The sequence below is a fragment of the Littorina saxatilis genome, linkage group LG2 (assembly GCF_037325665.1).
Source record: "Littorina saxatilis isolate snail1 linkage group LG2, US_GU_Lsax_2.0, whole genome shotgun sequence".
In the NCBI taxonomy this organism is placed as follows: domain Eukaryota; kingdom Metazoa; phylum Mollusca; class Gastropoda; order Littorinimorpha; family Littorinidae; genus Littorina; species Littorina saxatilis.
The window spans coordinates 78,682,916-78,700,765 of NC_090246.1; the positions used below are offsets into that span (position 1 = coordinate 78,682,916).

Genomic DNA, 17,850 nt, shown 5'->3' on the forward strand with positions numbered 1-17,850 from the left:
ACAGGCACAAACACACACACACACACGAACACACGAACACACACACACACACACACACACACACACACACACACACACACACACACACACACACACACACACACACACACTCTCTCTCTCTAGGGGCGGGGACGTAGCTCAGTTGGTAGCGCGCTGGCTTTGTAGCCAGTTGGTCGCTATCAGCGTGGGTTCGATCCCCACGTTCGGCGAGAGATTTATTTCTCGGAGTCAACTTTGTGCAGACTCTCTTGGGTGTCCGAACACCCCCGTGTGCACACATGCGCACGAAAAAGATCCCACGTTCACAGCGAAAGTCTCAGGGCTTGGAAAACACGAAGACACGCATGCATCATCTCTCGTCTCTGATTACTATCATGATCGTATTTCGATACTGCCTTTGACGAGACAAACCCAATGCTGGTGTGTCGAAGAAGACAGCCACAGCGGGCTTGTTCGAATCAAAGTATCACACCATATCTTCAGCGTATTACCAATACCTGTCCCAATATAGACCAGTTGGTCTAAGCGGAGGACGTGACGTTAAATCCTAATAGTCAGTGAGTCAGTCTCTCTCTCTCTCTCTCGCTCATCATCATCATCAACTCACACAAACACACACACACACACACACACACACACACACACACACACACACATATTATATAAAATAGGTCACAAGTATTCACCAGAACAGATGCCATACTCACCTAAGTAGACACATACGACAAAGAAAGCTTTCATCGTGTACTTTGTCCGAAGCTTGGATCGACACTGTGACACCGCCAGTCAGTATACAACTAGAAGCTACACAGCTGTATGGATCTTTCTTCTGTCTTTACATAATCCCTTTTGTACAGTGACTGTACACTGTGAGTTTTTTTACTTGCACTGACTCGGACACGGACACAAAAATGAAATCACAGTACGTAGTACATATATCTATACGAAGCGCAGTAGTTTGAAAGATTTCACACACACACACACACACACCAGTGTATTTATGGAATACACAATACGAAGCACTAGTTGATGATAAGAAACACTACACACGGGGGATAACCGGTCAAAGGCCGAACAGAAGCCGAAGGCCGCTCATGACACGTGTGAAGGCAAGTTTTGTCTGTTTTCTAGGTATTGTTTGATTTATGTCGGGATTTAAGGTAAGCTACTGATTCAGCGATGACTAAATTTGTTTCTCGATGCATAACAAGTCAGGGAGCGATTGATATTTGCCCGTAAATAGCCTTCAAAGCTGAAAATGTCCGCGATCGAGCACCGGAAATGGCTGTTCGATGGGTTTTGCAAGTAGAAATGTGCTTTATTTCACCAAATCAGCTCGTATTTGGTGTGGATACGGGATTCTAGAGGACGAAGGAGTCATAAGAGGTGCAAAGAAGTGCTATTTGGGAGTAGAATAAATCTTCCGAGACAGTAGCCAAGAGAAGGTCATATTTGAGAGAAGCGCGTAGGCCGATTGTCTTTCCGACAAGCGAATGATACAGCAGATTAATCATTCGTTTTGACCAGAAACCTAGTCTCTAGTTTTTATGAATGAGTTTTTTTAATTAAAACAATCACGAGAACTCTCTCGCTTAGCCTAATGGCTGTTCGATGGGTTTCGCAAGTAGAAAATGTGCTTTATTTCACCAAATCAGCTCGTATTTGACATCGGTTTGGTATATATATATATATTTTCTAATCCTACCGCGAACTGGATAGCAGACGCGGCACGACTGTTGCACCACACTTTGAAGTAATCCCACACTTTGAAGTAAATTACTTCAAAGTGTGGGGATGTGCCCCACACTTTGAAGTAAACCCATTTTTTACTTCAAAGTGTGGGGGGATCTTCCCACACTTTGAAGTAAACTCAGTTTTTACTTCAAAGTGTGGGGGGATCTTCCCACACTTTGAAGTAACTTACTTCAAAGCGTGGGACTTTTGCATCGCCTGTTTGAGCCTGATGATTTTGTCCAAAAAAATGGCAAAGTCTTTTGGATGAGTGAACAGAAAAAGTGAGCGAGCCAAGAAACATAGTGATGTTTGTTATCAGGCTTTAAGCAATGTCCCATTGTTGAGTGTGACGAAAACTCGTGGTGACGATTTTAAAACATGTTGGGTCACGCATGGTCCAATCTTACATGGTCCAATCTTACATGGTCCAACCTTACATGGTCCGACCTTACATGGTCCAATCTTACATGGTCCAATCTTACATGGTCCAATCTTACATGGTCCAACCTTACATGGTCCAATCTTGCATGGTCCAATCTTACATGGTCCAATCTTACATGGTCCAACCTTACATGGTCCAACCTTACATGGTCCAATCTTACATGGTCCAACCTTACATGGTCCAATCTTACATGGTCCAATAATTACATGGTCCAATCTTACATGGTCCAATCTTACATGGTCCAATAATATATATATGGACCATGTAAGATTGGACCATGTAAGGTTGGACCATGTAAGGTTGGACCATGTAAGGTTGGACCATGTAAGGTTGGACCATGTAAGGTTGGACCATGCGTGACCCAATCTTACATGGTCCAATAATATATATGGACCATGTAAGATTGGACCATGTAAGGTTGGACCATGTAAGATTGGACCATGTAAGATTGGACCATGTAAGGTCGGACCATGTAAGGTTGGACCATGTAAGATTGGACCATGTAAGATTGGACCATGCGTGACCCAACATGTTTTAAAATCGTCACCACGAGTTTTCGTCACACTCAACAATGGGACATTGCTTAAAGCCTGATAACAAACATCACTATGTTTCTTGGCTCGCTCACTTTTTCTGTTCACTCATCCAAAAGACGTTGCCATTTTTTTTGACAAAATCATTAGGCACAAACAGGCGATGCAAAAGTCCCACGCTTTGAAGTAAGTTACTTCAAAGTGTGGGAAGATCCCCCCACACTTTGAAGTAAAAACTGAGTTTACTTCAAAGTGTGGGAAGATCCCCCCACACTTTGAAGTAAAAAATGGGTTTACTTCAAAGTGTGGGGCACATCCCCACACTTTGAAGTAATTTACTTCAAAGTGTGGGATTACTTCAAAGTGTGGTGCAACAGTCGTGCCGCGTCTGCTATCCAGTTCGCGGTAGGATTAGAAAATATATATATATATATATATATATATATACCAAACCGATGTCAAATACGAGCTGATTTGGTGAAATAAAGCACATTTCTACTTGCGAAACCCATCGAACAGCCATTAGGCTAAGCGAGAGAGTTCTCGTGATTGTTTTAATTAAAAAACTCATTCATTAAAACTAGAGACTAGGTTTCTGGTCAAAACGAATGATTAATCTGCTGTATCATTCGCTTGCCGGAAAGACAATCGGCCTACGCGCATCTCTCAAATACAGGGCCGGACCAAATGAGTTGTAAGGGGGGGGGTTCCTCCTTTTTTGGGGGGGCAAATCAGCGAAGTGGCGAAGCCACAAGCGCGCGCCTGCTTGGGGTCCGGGGGCATGCTCCCCCGGAAAATTTTTGAAAAACGGTTAAAATCTGTGCAATCTGGTGCATTCTGGGCCTTGTTTTGAGGGTTAAGAGCAGCATTGTGGGGGGGGGGGGGGGTGTACCTTTTTCTCATCGGATTTCACATTGAATAACATTTGTTAGAGACACACACAAAATTTATTTAAAAAAAAAACAAAAAAAAACAAACACTCAAAGCAAGGTACATGCTTTTTCCAGGGGTGGGGTTCCGGAACCCCTGGAACCCCCCCTGGGTCCGGCCCTGCAAATATGACCTTCTCTTGTCTACTGTCTCGGAAGATTTATTCTACTCCCAAATAGCACTTCTTTGCACCTCTTATGACTCCTTCGTCCTCTAGAATCCCGTACCCACACCAAATACGAGCTGATTTGGTGAAATAAAGCACATTTCTACTTGCAAAACCCATCGAACAGCCATTTCCGGTGCTCGATCGCGGACATTTTCAGCTTTGAAGGCTATTTACGGGCAAATATCAATCGCTCCCTGACTTTTTATGCATCGAGAAACAAATTTAGTCATCGCTGAATCAGTAGCTTACCTTAAATCCCGACATAAATCAAACAATACCTAGAAAACAGACAAAACTTGCCTTCACACGTGTCATGAGCGGCCTTCGGCTTCTGTTCGGCCTTTGACCGGTTATCCCCCGTGCTACATGTACTAACAAAACACACAGTTTGTGTGTGCGTCACCAAGACAATACAGCTAGCCAGGTAGACAAGGTAAACCTTTGATTTATTTCGCAATTTCAACTCAAATTCTGCTGTCACTTCACTAAGTCTCAAAACTGACGCCCTCACTCACTGTATACTTTGAAAGTGTGACAGACGCAGTTCGCCAATCCTGTCCCGGATCTTTTCAACAGAACAGTCAACAATAACCGAGACAAGACTCAACGTTACGACATATTTCGCAATCACTGACAGAGCGGCCCGGAGATCCCAATATTTGACCGAATCAGGACGAGTGGTGCAGTGGACCACACAGTTTCGCTAGTCAACACAATTTGCAGGAGATGCCATTTTGTCGCTGTGTAGCCTGTATGGACAGCAGGAGACGACTGGCCTTTTGTCTGGAAATGAGGTTACAGCTTAGTTGTGGTGCGCTCGACTGGTGTTTACTATCAACGCGTTCCAAGGTTCAGGTGTACTTGGACTCCACTGGATTGTTGTGACCTTAGAACACAGGCGCCGCAAATTACCATGTGTTAACACAAACACAGGCATATGGCACTGGATGGAAGGGAGAGTGTGGGGGTTGGGGTAGCTCTCGTCCTGCATTGTGTTAGGAGGGAGACAATCAACTGCACTATTCCCGACCGCACACACACACACACACACACACACACACACACGCACACATACACTGACACACACACACAAACACACACACACCCACACACACGGCACAGACACAGACACAGACACACACATACACTGGCACACACACACACACACAAACACACACAAGCACACACCCACACACACGGCACAGACACACACATACACTGGCACACACACACACACACAGACAGACAGACAGACAGACACACACACACACACACACACACACACACAGACAGACAGACAGACAGACACACACACACACACAGACAGACAGACACACACACACACACACACACACACACACACACTGGCACATGTAACTGGGCGGGTAATGGAGGGAGGGGTGGGGGGTTGAGGAGACTGAAGGGTAGCACTCCACCTGTGTTGTATGTGAAGGCAAGATCAGACCTCCCAAATATACATCCCACACCCACCCGCCCAGCCAATCACTCAATGTTATATGTACCTGTGCTTTATTGTGGTATTTTGCGTTAATAATTTCGCAGACTTCTAGAACACACTCAAGTGACCAGCGCAGTAGCCAAATGCAATGTGTGCAATGTATTTTTGTTTTTACTAAGCACATAGCAAAGCGTTCGTCTAGAGTCATTGATTGAACTGTGTAAACAAAAATATCCTGACTAGTGGGGCTCGTACGTTGCAGAAAAAGCCAAAATCATTTAAATCTTGTGACAAACACTAAATTTGGCATAAATAGGTAGTTTTATGTTTTTAACAAGGAGTACTGTATCAGAGCTCCTTGGTTTTTAACAAAACCTGATAGAGAGCCACCGAAAAAAACCCGATAGTTTTTCCAACAACTTTTTAAAAACGGCCGCCTGTAAAAACTGTTGGGTAGGTTAGGCAAATTTTACTTCATGTGACAAACACCAAATTTGGTATAATTGAACATTTTTATTAGCTTAACAAAACCTGAGACAGAGCCACCGCGAAAAATAAAAAAAATCGTGTTTTTTTTAACAATTTGGCCTCCAGTAAAAACGGTTGGGTATGTTAGGCATATTTCACTTCATGTGACAAACAGTAAATTTGGCATGAATGGACATTTGTATTTGCTTAACAAAACCTGATACAGAGCGACCTGCAAAAAATAAAAAAATACAGTATTTTTTTTTTAGCAATGTTTCAAAATGGCTGCCAGCAAAAAAAAATATTTAGGCATAATTGAAGCTACACGTCATTCTCCTCCAATAGAAAGTAACAGATTTTTTTTCTAAACGAAAAAAATACCTGTATACATTGATCAATGGTGCAGAGATAGGTTGGACGGGGTGGGTGGCAGGGTTGGAGAATCGCTGGCTTACCTAAACGTACTTTGCAAACAAAACTATCTCACCAATGTTCATACCCAAACAAAAACATTCATTCCTGTGCCATTGTATTCAATTTTTCTGTGCTAAAAGGCACTCAACTTGGCTATCTGGAACACTTGTAATATAAAATATTGCCTTTAAAGGGGTGACGTGACCGCGGCCCAAATAAGGGTACCCCCTGAAAGTTTTGAAACAATCCACTTGGGTCAGTGCTGACAATACATCGCATTTAGTCGGGGATTCCTTAAAATTGACACAAAAACTTCTCACCCATGAAATCGACACACACATCAGTAGGAACAATGGCAAAACGCTTGCATGCTTGTGAAAACTGTCAGTGTCAGCAAATAAACTGTGCAAAAATATTATTGCACCCATTTTCGTACCCCAACTCAAACATTCATTCCGGTGCCATTTTATTCAAACTTTTTATGCCATTAAAGGCTCTCAACCTGGTACATGTTTCGGGAAAGAGAAGATTTTTTTTACAGGGGTCACATGACCACAGCCCAAATAAGGGTACCCTTGACGTGAGAAAGGGTATGTCTTACTGAAAAACTTAAGGTACCTATTAAAAAGTCAACGAAAATTCATGAGGCACAACTGGGTAACTGGAACTTGATTATCTTTCCAGAACAGGTTGGTTTATTTCGCCATCTTGCATATGTCTAGTGTTACGTCATTGTTCATTCTGATGTATGTGTCAATCTCATGGGTGAGAAGTTTTTGTGTACATTTTGAAGGGTACCCGACTAAAAGCCATGTATTTTCAGCAATAACCAAGTGGATGGCTTAGAAACTTTCAGGAATGTATGTCTACATACGAGACGTAGTTTGAGTACGGTTTTGAATCTCCCCAAAAATGTTTTAAAAACTGTCACAGGTTTGTGGACTTACATTTAAAAGATGTTTGACTTCGCATGTATACGACAAATAATTGTTTCAAGTTCTGCCAAAGTTTCATTTGAGTATGGCCACTATGTGCTGGTCGTGTAAACACATGAGAAAAAGCAACAAAGTTCAGACTATTTTCTATCCACAGCGGTTATCGCTGAGTGCCTCTGTTGATATATTATGTTCCTTTGGTTTTCGGTATGTAGACATAGACAAACCCAGATCGAGGCTGGTGGTCGTCGCGCTCAAGTGTGGAGCACGGACGTTACGATGTTTGGTAATGTATCTGAAATACATTGAATACAAGTCATCCAACAAACTTACAAACGTGTTTAAGATTGTGAGCGCGCTTTACTAGCTCTTTTAACAGCCTCTCAGTCTCACGCATGACTGGGCATCGCTGTCGGACAGCAATCGTCCAAAGGTGTCAATCTCCACAACTCCACCCTTTTACTATTTTCACGCGTCCTGAGAATCTAAACTGGATGTTTTAGCAAACACTCAAAAACTGAGAAAAAAACAAAAACTAAAAACAACAACAAAGAAACAAAAAAATGGAAGGTCACGATTTTAAAGTTGTTGATTTTTTTAGTTTTTTTTGCTTGTTTGTGATCTTTTTCTCAGAAGTTGTTTTTGTGTCCATACATTTACCTGCTCGATGCTCAGGTTGGTTGCAAGAAAGCTGTATCGGGTATGACGGTAAATATGCTTCGCTTCTGTCCTTGTGTGGGAGGCACATATATGCACACTGAAATTCACACACACACACACACACACACACACACACACACACAGACACACACACACCACACACACACACACACACACACACACACACACACACACACACACACACATCTTCAATAGAAGTATGTTATTGTTTGAACGCTCTCTATGATATATTCAAAAGCATTTGTATTTATATTGCATAAAATAAAATAAACATGATTTGTGTCATGTCAGTTATTTATCATCCTTTGTAAAGTAAGGTACCAAAACAGTCGATAACAGTGAGGATGATGATGATGATGATGATGATGATAGTAATTACTTAAGTAAAATACTAATAAACAAAACAAGTAAACGACAACCATACACTTCGATACGGCAATTCTTCTTCTGTATGGCCGTACAATATGGGAATACTGTTCAGTAAATTTCAATATAGTACAATGCAATATCACAACGCAAGTGGATGATGTCTGAGAGAAACTGCAATCCTTTATCCCTGTGCACATTCTTGTTGTAAATGATGCATTCCTTTTGGGTTTCATTTCTAAAAACATTAACACCAAGCACTGATTGGAAAGCTGACATTTCCAAAATAGAAAAGATACAATCAATCCGGGGTTGTTGTTGTAGTTCGTTTATTTGTTTTTGGACACAGTTTTCAGTGTCCTTTGTTCTAGTGCATGACAATAAATATTATTTTGAAAAAAACCCAATCTGTTATATATGTTTGTGTCCTCGGTGTCACGTCAATTGTCATCTATTCTCAGTTCACGTAACATTATTGTATGCAATCACGCACAAGAGGAATACTGGCCAAGCAGGCGAGATGTTTTGGATTCAAATTTAAAATTTGTACAACAGACAGAGTGTCAAATATGAACATTATTGTTAGCAATCACGCACAAGAGGAATATTAATACTGGCCAAGAAGGAGAGATGTTTTGGATTCGAAGTTAAAATTTGTCCAACATACAGAATTATAACATAAAAGTACGTCTTATCACAGAAAGACTTATTAATATGCACGTTACATAACATCTTTAAAAAAACAAGAAGAAGATAATTCTGTTTAGCCGTCGCCAAATGTGGCGGTCTAGGCAGTACATGATTATTAGTTGACATTAAGATTATGTTTTCATGGATACTATTGTCATAACAGACAAAACAAAGCTTGACTAAATGTAAAAACGGCAACGTTGACGGACGTAACTGTCAGCCTGTATGAAACCTTCTGAAAGCATTAAGTAAACACTTAATTGCATCTAATATTTTCTTCTAAGTATAAGTGTATAATATGTACGCATTTGATGGGAATAAAGCCTCTTCAGCATATCAAATTGTACAACAAAAGTCAATAGCAAAAGGAAATAATAATGATAAAACCACACACACACAAACACGAAGTGGTATAAATGTAAAAACCAAATGAACAGACATGTAATGAGACATAAAACTTGTAAAATGGTATCTAACTCAGCCAAGTCACAATGATGAACTAAACAGACCATTACTTGAGCATGTTACAATGTGTACTACAGTGCAGCTCGCTAAGAACAGAGATTATGGCAGATATGTAGCACTTGGCGAACCACAACATTACTGTTGTATCACAGGTACATGTCTTACGAAGACAACAGGACAATATCACCAGGACTGCACTTCACTGGACACCAGAGGGAAAGCGGAAGAGAGGAAGACCCAAGAACACCTGGCGACGAACGGTTGAGGAAGAACTGAAGACTGCCCTGAACCAAACGTGGGGTAGACTACCATCCAGAGACTCGCCCAGAACAGACAGGAGTGGAGGTCCTTTGTTGCAGCCCTACATGCCAACCGGCATAATGGGCAAGTGATGAACATGTGAGTGATGATCACAGGGGAAAAACTCTATACCAAATCTAGGTCGTCACAAAGGCCACCATCGTGCCACTGTATTGGATTTTGATTGTAGTATTTTGCATAGAACGAGTGGTCAGCAAAATGCCCATGAAAAAGCTAATTAAGACACTTGAGCGAAAACCCGTGTTTTGTGTTTTGTCCTACTATACTAGCGGTGTCCCTCCCCTGACCTTCATCCTGACATTCATACAAAGAAGGCCACGGCGTCTATCAAAATCGTCTTCAGTCTTCAGAGCTTTGCACACACTGCCTACAGGACCACGAGAACCAGCAGAACTGTCAGCAGCGTTGTCATCAGAGGCAGGCACGTGCTGCTTTGAGTGCTTGCTCCGGTTGTGTCCACCAAGTCTGTCAACACAGGAAAATGCACCATTAACAAACAAACAAGCAAACAAACAACGAAACAAACAAACAAACAAGCAATCAAAAAAAATAAAGAACACATCATTCACAGGACCTTTAATTAATCAATTGAAAAATAAGATCGCTTCACTCACCACAGTGATAGGTTCCTTTCCGTGTTTGTTCCCACTCCAGTTTGCGGAGGAGAAAGACGGGCAGTTTACGCAGGGAGCACTGCTCCAAAACACAATCCTTGTATTGCTGTCGTACTCTGAAATACACACGGTGTGCATAATGATCAGTGATGTTGAAACAGCGAGTGCACAAGACATCCAAAACCAAACAGACGGCTAAAGTTAAAGAATAACAAATAAAAATCAAACAATTAGTGAATGAAACGTTTAATTTATGACAAAATAAGACGTTAGCAAGTACATCGACCAAATGGTCTTCACAGAAGAAAAACAGACAAATAGTTATTCGCTGAGTGAATGTTCGATGTCTGGCAAGATGGTCTGTCAGAGTCGCTAATCAAACATTCTTTAGCTTGCTTTCTAAAAGAAATGAGCAGTTCATTAAAGCTGTACACTGAAACATAGGTCTACATAGGCTACGTTCGTAACTGTGTTAACGGAACATACTAAAAGGCAAATTTGTCTACCAAATCTACTCAACACATCTTTCCAATCAAATTGTAAATGAGAAACACAAGAAGCGTTGGTGGCCAGCATATCGTGCAGAGACTCCTATGCAGACTCATAATGATAAACATACACATGCACTTATTTACCGAGAAGTTCTTGCACAAATCTCCACACCTGTGACACTGAACTAAGTACATCTAGTTAACTTGAGTGTGGTATGTGTATGTGTGTATGTGTATGTGTGTGTGTGGGTGTGTCCGTGTGTTTGTGTGTGTGTGTGTATGTGTCTGTCTGTGTGTCTGTCATAATATGTGCGTATAGCCGGTCACAATACTGAACATAATTATATACACTTAACGGTGAAGTTAACCAGAAACACAACATATCAACGGAAGTAAGGTACGCACGCACGAAATACCCACAAGTTAACTCCATTGAACCCAGGGCATTGGCATACACAATCAATCAATCAATCAAGGCTTATATCGCGCGTATTCCGTGGGTACAGTTCTAAGCGCAGGGATTTAAAAAAAATTTGTTTTATGCAATTTATATCGCGCACATATTCAAGGCGCAGGGATTTATTTATGCCGTGTGAGATGGAAGCGCATTACAAATAAACACTGGAAGAAAAGACAAAACTGCATAACAGACGGAAAGAATGATAATAGACAGACATATACAGACATGCTTACCTGCATCCGGCAGTCGTGGCAGGACCATAGTAATTGTCACAATGGTTGATGCCAATATGACAGCTGGGGTACTTTTGCTCTGTTGAGTTAAGCATCAGTTGTATACTTTTCTTCTCGTTATAAAAGCAAACTACGCAGATGCGTTTTGGAAAGAACAAGAAAACGATAATTTATTTCGCCATAAAGCATAACTAATTCTGTTGCGTCTACCATCATGATTATTCGTGCTATTTTGTATATCACAGAAAGAGACAAACATGCAACGAGCAGAGAGAAAACGAAAAGAAACACATTCATGCTCACGCACGCAATGCAATGGTACAAAACTCAACGCAATAAAATCCTACGCAACGCAACGCGATCGATGCTCTGCCGACCTTGAACGTCGTCATCCGGATCGACGACAGTCTGTTGTCGGGGTAAGCTACACAAAGATCAAATTACAACACACACACACACACACACACATCATACACACACACACACACACACGCACGCACGCACGCACACACGCACGCACGCACGCACACACACACACACACACACACACACACACACACACACACACACACACACACATACATACACATGTACGCAAACGAACTGCTTTTATCAATCTTACGAGTAGTGGTGGTAGTGGTTGTAGTCGTTGTGATGTTGCTCAAATAGTGAAGACCCGGTATATCTGTAAAAGAAGAACAACATTCATGTTAACGTTGCCACTCTCATCAAACCGCAACAGTCAAGTACTCAGGCTTCACAAGATGGCTTGTAGTTCACAGGAAATCAAATATCATGAATCGGCGAATGAATGCTGTCTGTCTGTCTCTCTGTCTGTCCGTGCGTCCGGTCTTTCGTCCATCCTCAGCCATCCTCCGCCCGTTTGTCTATGAGTCGATCTGTGTGTGTGTTTCTCGTCTGGCTGGCCGACCGACTGACAAAGTAAATGATAGACTGATTGCCAGACTGACAGACCGACTTGACTGATTCACTCACTCACTCACTCACTCAATCAACCAATCAACCAACCAACCAACCAATCAATCACTCACTTACTCACTCACTCACTCACTCACTCAATCAATCAATCAATCCATAAATCCAGCCATCAATCAATCAATCAAGTCTATTTATCTATCCATCTATCCATCTATCTATATATCTGTGTGTCTGTCTGTGTGTCTATCTACCTATTGATCTGCGCACACACACACACACACACACACACACACACACACACACACACACACACACACACACACATACACACTCACACACACACACAAACAAACACACACACACACACACGCACATACACACAAACACACACATACCCCCCCCCCCACACACACACACGCGCGAGAGAGACGGCCACAGGCACATAAATCAATTCCTTAAAACATGCGTCTCACTACACTGACAGGTCTCAACCTGTGATCGTACCACAACGCAAGCCTCTGTCTTCCATTGCCTTGAAGAACACGTTGATCAGACTGTCCTTGCTCTGTTGACTGACAACGGTGCATCTCTCGTTGGTGCAGTACTTCATCGCATGATTTACCAAACACTGCAAAGAAGACCAACTAGATAAATAAAAACACTGAAGGAAAAAAAATGAGAAGAAACAAGTCGCGTAAGGCGAAAATACAACATTTAGTCAAGCTCAGTCGAACTCACAGAATGAAACTGAACGCATTGCATTTTTTCCGCAAGACCGTACACTCGTAGCATCGTCTGTCCACCGCTCGTGGCAAAGGCAGTGAAATTAACAATCCAGAAAAGCGCGGTAGCGGTTGCGCTGAGAAGGATAGCACGCTTTTCTATATCTCTATCCTTTTTACATTTAGTCAAGTTTTGACTAAATGTTTTAACATAGAGGGGAAATCGAGACGAGGGTCGTGGTGTATGTGTGTGTGTGTGTATGTGTGTGTGTGTGTGTGTGTGTGTCTGTGTGTCTGTCTGTGCGTGTGTGTGTCACGTGTAGAGCGATTCAGACCAAACTACTGGACCGATCTTTATGAAATTTTACATGAGAGTTCCTGGACATGATATCCCCAGACGATTTTTTTCATTTTTGGGATAAATGTCTTTGATGACGTCATATCCGGCTTTTTGTAAAGGTTGAGGCGGCACTGTCACACCCTCATTTTTCAATCAAATTGATTGAAATTTTGGCCAAGCAATCTTCGACGAAGGCCGGACTTCGGCATTGCATTTCAGCTTGGTGGCTTAAAAATTAATAAATGACTTTGGTCATTAAAAATCTGAAAATTGTAATTAAAAATAGTTTTTTATAAAATGATCCAAAATTACATTTATCTTATTATTCATCATCCGGGAACAGACTACTTCCAATTCAGTAGGGGGGCGACTATCCTCAACCCGGCGGGTCCCCAGGTGGCGGATAGGGGAACGGCCCCCAGATATGGGGGCCAGCTGCGAATATAGAATAAGCAGTCCCGGACCAACTAGCGGTGTCTCTACCAGGACGGGGTGGGTTGGCAGATGGCACTGACTACCCTATAAATGCCCTACGTGTCCGATGACGGTTACACCATGCGGGTAAGAGCCGCATTAAAAGCTCTAGCCCCGGGGTGGGACCCCCGGTAAGAAATCCCCCATGTGTTCCCAGGGTTAGGTTTTTGAGCCAGGAACTAAGGGCGGGGTAACCCCGAAAGAAACCTAAGGGCTGAAGTCGGAGGATCTGGGCCAATAGGCGCACCTTAACCAACCACAGATCCACGCAAAAACGCAAAATGAAAAGGGAAAGCAAGCCGCCGATCACTTTGCCAACAGCTATGCAAGCGAAAGCCACCTCAATGTTGGAGCAGAGAAACAGAGGGAGGCAAGAAAGGAACAAAGAGAGAGGAGAAACAACAAAGCTAGCCCAGAAGCCATGGAAGCACCCTTCACTCATCAGGAACTACGCCAGGCACTACGCAAGCTGAAAAACAAGAAGTCGCCAGGGCCCGATGGGATATCCAACGAAATGCTGAACCATCTGGGAAGTGCTGCTGTTGGCAAGCTTCTCGACATCTTCAACCTCAGCTGGAAAGAAGGCCAAGTCCCACAAGTTTGGAAAGAGGCTACAATAATCCCTATACACAAGAAAGGAAAAGACAAGAAGAAAGCCCCAAGCTACCGTCCAATCAGCCTCACGAGCTGTGTTGTCAAGACCATGGAAAGGATGGTGAATCAACGCCTTCTTTGGTATCTGGAGAAAGAAGACATCCTTGCACCAGAGCAAGCAGGCTTCCGCCAGTTCCAGAGCACAGAAGACCAGGCCACCTACCTGTCTCAGGAGATTGAGGATGCCTTCCAGAATCAGAAGATGGTCTTTGCAGCCTGGATAGACCTACAGAAGGCGTTTGATAGAGTGTGGACCGATGGCCTTCTGGTGAAGACACAGAGATGTGGAGTCAGTGGAAAGATGCTGTCTTGGATACGATCCTTCCTGCACAACCGCAGATCGAGGGTCACAGTCAGCAGCCGATTGAGCAGGAGGGTTCTGATACGACACGGTGTCCCACAAGGCGGAGTGATCTCGCCAACTCTCTTTTTGATCTTCATCAACGATCTGCTGCCTGAACTGCCAAAGGGAGTCAAAGCTGCTTTATATGCTGACGATCTGGTAATGTGGTGCACCGAAGAACATTCAACCACAGCAACATACCGCCTGCAGCTGGCAGCTGACAAACTTGCAGCCTGGGCAGACGACTGGTGTGTCAAGATCAATCTAGAGAAATCCACGACCACACTCTTCACCTTGTCCCCAAAACAAAAGCCAGGAGTCATCAAACTGGGCGACACACCACTCAGGAATGATGACGAACCAACGTACCTCGGTGTCACATTCGACAAACGACTGACCTGGAAACCACAGATCCAGAAAGCAGAAAACAAAGCCAGACGCAAATTGGCAATCATGAGAAAGCTGGCTGGAACAAACTGGGGTGCCAGTGAGAAGACCCTGAAGACACTGTATGAAGGCACGGTGAGACCCCAACTTGAATACGGAGCCCCAGCCTGGTCAAGCGCTTGCAAATCCAACCTGCAAGCCCTGGACAAAGTCCAGAATCAAGCACTCCGTATCCTGACAGGAGCAATGAGGTCAACTCCAATCAAGACCATGGAGTCCCTGACAGGAGTCCAACCGTTGATCACTCGAAGAGACACAAAGACACTCATCCAAGCAGAGAAATACAAAAGCCTACCAAAGCACCCAATGAACAGCAGAATGGAAAAACCTATCAGGAACAGGCTGAAACGCTCAAGCTTTGTGCACCAAAGCAGGAGCCTCAAGCGACAGTACCTACCCCACCTGCCGGAAAGCACTCTGCCGCTCGATGCCACAGGAACATGCCCAACTCCTTGGGAAGCCAACCAGAGGGTCCTCGAGATCAACACAACTGTGAAAGGCGTGACATCACGGGACATGAGTGACACCAGTAAGAAGGCGCTTACCCTGGCCATGATCGCAGACCACTACCCTGAAGAAGCGTGGATCCACGCCTACACTGATGGGTCAGCCACTGATGCTGTGAGAGATGGAGGAGCCGGCGTTCTAGTTCGGTACCCAGAGGGAGAGGCACAAACAGCGAGCATTCCCACAGGTTTGCACTGCACCAACTATAGTGCAGAAGTACAGGCCTTGAGGACAGCAGCCACAATAGTTGACGGATCAGACCATGAATGTCCTCAGGTCGTCTTTCTGACAGACGCAATGTCAGCACTCCAAGCTCTGTCTGCCAACAAAGAAACTGAGCTCAACAACGCCCTCCAACAGGTTGCTCAGAACCGAAGGGTCGTGCTTCAGTGGGTGCCAGCTCATTGTGACATAGCAGGAAACGAGGCTGCAGACAAACTTGCCAAGGAAGGTGCTTCAAAGGAACAGTTCACGTCCCAGCTGCAGTACAAGGAAAAAAAGACAATCATCAAAAACAAGAGGAAAACCAGAGCGGAGAAAGATGACTACCACCTGCTCCAACGTGAAGAACAAGTCGTCCTACTCAGACTCCGCACTGGACATAACAGACTAAACCATCATATGGCCACAAAGCTGAAGCTAGTTCCCTCCCCCCTATGTCCGTGTGGCAAGAATCAGACAGCAGAGCACATCCTGCAGGATTGTCCATACCACAGTGCTCTGAGGGACACCACCTGGCCAGAGGAGACAGCGCTACAAAAGAAGCTATACGGCCCCAGAGAGGACTTGGAGAGGACAGCACGTTTCGCCCTGCAGTCCGGACTGACGATCTAACAGCGAACGACAAGAAAAGATTATTCATCATTTTCTGATTCCAAAAACATATGTGGTCATTTCTGCGAAAAGGGACATTCTTGATCTAAGCCTCTGATTGGAGAAACGCGGGGTCAAAGTTAGAGCAAAATGTAAACAAACTTTGCTGTGCTGACTGATGCCCACTTCAAGTTGAATTTCTAAAATGTTCAATGAATTATCAGCGATAGTACAATGAACAGCAATTTAAAGTAATGGAAAATAGTCTTGGGATCAACATTACAAACTTCTACAAATGTTTATGTTTATTCCTCCTCAGGAAAAACACATCGAACCGATGACAAGTTGACTGCGATGATGCCGAAAATGGCGACAGAGTGTTTTGTTGTGCTTCGAGAAACATTTTTTCGTCGCTAGTTTTGGTCAAGTTAAAACAACTTACCTATTTTTTGTTTAAGGTTTGACAGTAAGCTTAATATAAACTTTCATCTGGAAGCACATTCAGCAAAGTGATGTAGCCAAATCATCACACAGCTACATTTCACTAGACGGATCTATACGCATAGTTCAGGTAGATCTGACTTTCACGCGACCGTAGCACTGTACGAAAAAGCAGACGACAAACGCAGTTGCCCGATGAAGAACAGTTACTCCCCGTTTTCATCTTTAGTTGCTTCCCTTGCTAAAGTTACTGATATTTAGATCAGTGGTTAGGCCTACTGACTGGGGCATTCTGTTCTTTGCAGCTGTGAATTCTGATAGTGGAAGGGCAAGTCAGTCTTCTCAGTTCTCAGTTGAACACGGAATGTTCTGCTGACAGAAGTCACTTTGGGATAAGACAACGATTTTGTTGACGAGGTCAATGCTGTTGATTCAGAATAATTTTGTTGCACTTCGCCCGGACATTTGTGACTCCGAAGTCGAAGCAGATACTTTGATCACGATGGTGTTGTAAACGTTCATGATGACAACGCACACTACTAATCGGTTAAAGAGTTCTCCAAGAGCATAGGCCTATTGCGAAGCAAGGTCTTCCTCTTCCTGATCGTTTGAATGCCCGGACATCGTAAATGAGAACCTGTTGCTCTTACCGTTTGCTGTCTCCACTTAGATCTATGACAGGCTACAATTTCAGGTAAGTTACCATATAGACTGCAGTGTGTGTGTGTTTTTTGTGTGTGTGTGTGCGCGCGCGCGCAGCTTGTG

General features: G+C 43.4%; 1 protein-coding gene across 7 annotated transcripts in view; it reads right to left on the bottom strand.

Annotated features, from left to right (window-relative positions):
* LOC138959802 (uncharacterized) overlaps nucleotides 1-17,850 on the bottom strand; it is a 51,228-nt gene that overhangs the window by 8,083 nt on the left and 25,295 nt on the right. Inside the window, exons 6-12 of one of the 7 annotated variants that reach the window (XR_011453801.1) lie at nucleotides 12,849-12,972; nucleotides 12,028-12,090; nucleotides 11,406-11,484; nucleotides 10,222-10,337; nucleotides 7,745-7,841; nucleotides 4,324-4,694; nucleotides 740-939 (exon numbers count right to left, since the gene is read on the bottom strand). Coding sequence is in view for 6 of the 7 variants with exons in the window: in XM_070331420.1 (XP_070187521.1) it covers nucleotides 9,975-10,072; nucleotides 10,222-10,337; nucleotides 11,406-11,484; nucleotides 12,028-12,090; nucleotides 12,849-12,972 (480 nt within the window). In the remaining variant the exon portion in view is untranslated. Of the gene's footprint in view, nucleotides 1-707; nucleotides 940-4,323; nucleotides 4,695-5,320; nucleotides 7,380-7,744; nucleotides 7,842-7,967; nucleotides 10,073-10,221; nucleotides 10,338-11,405; nucleotides 11,485-12,027; nucleotides 12,091-12,848; nucleotides 12,973-17,850 lie in introns of those variants that run through there. The other 6 variants (XM_070331421.1, XM_070331420.1, XM_070331417.1 and 3 more) reach the window with 6 other exon arrangements.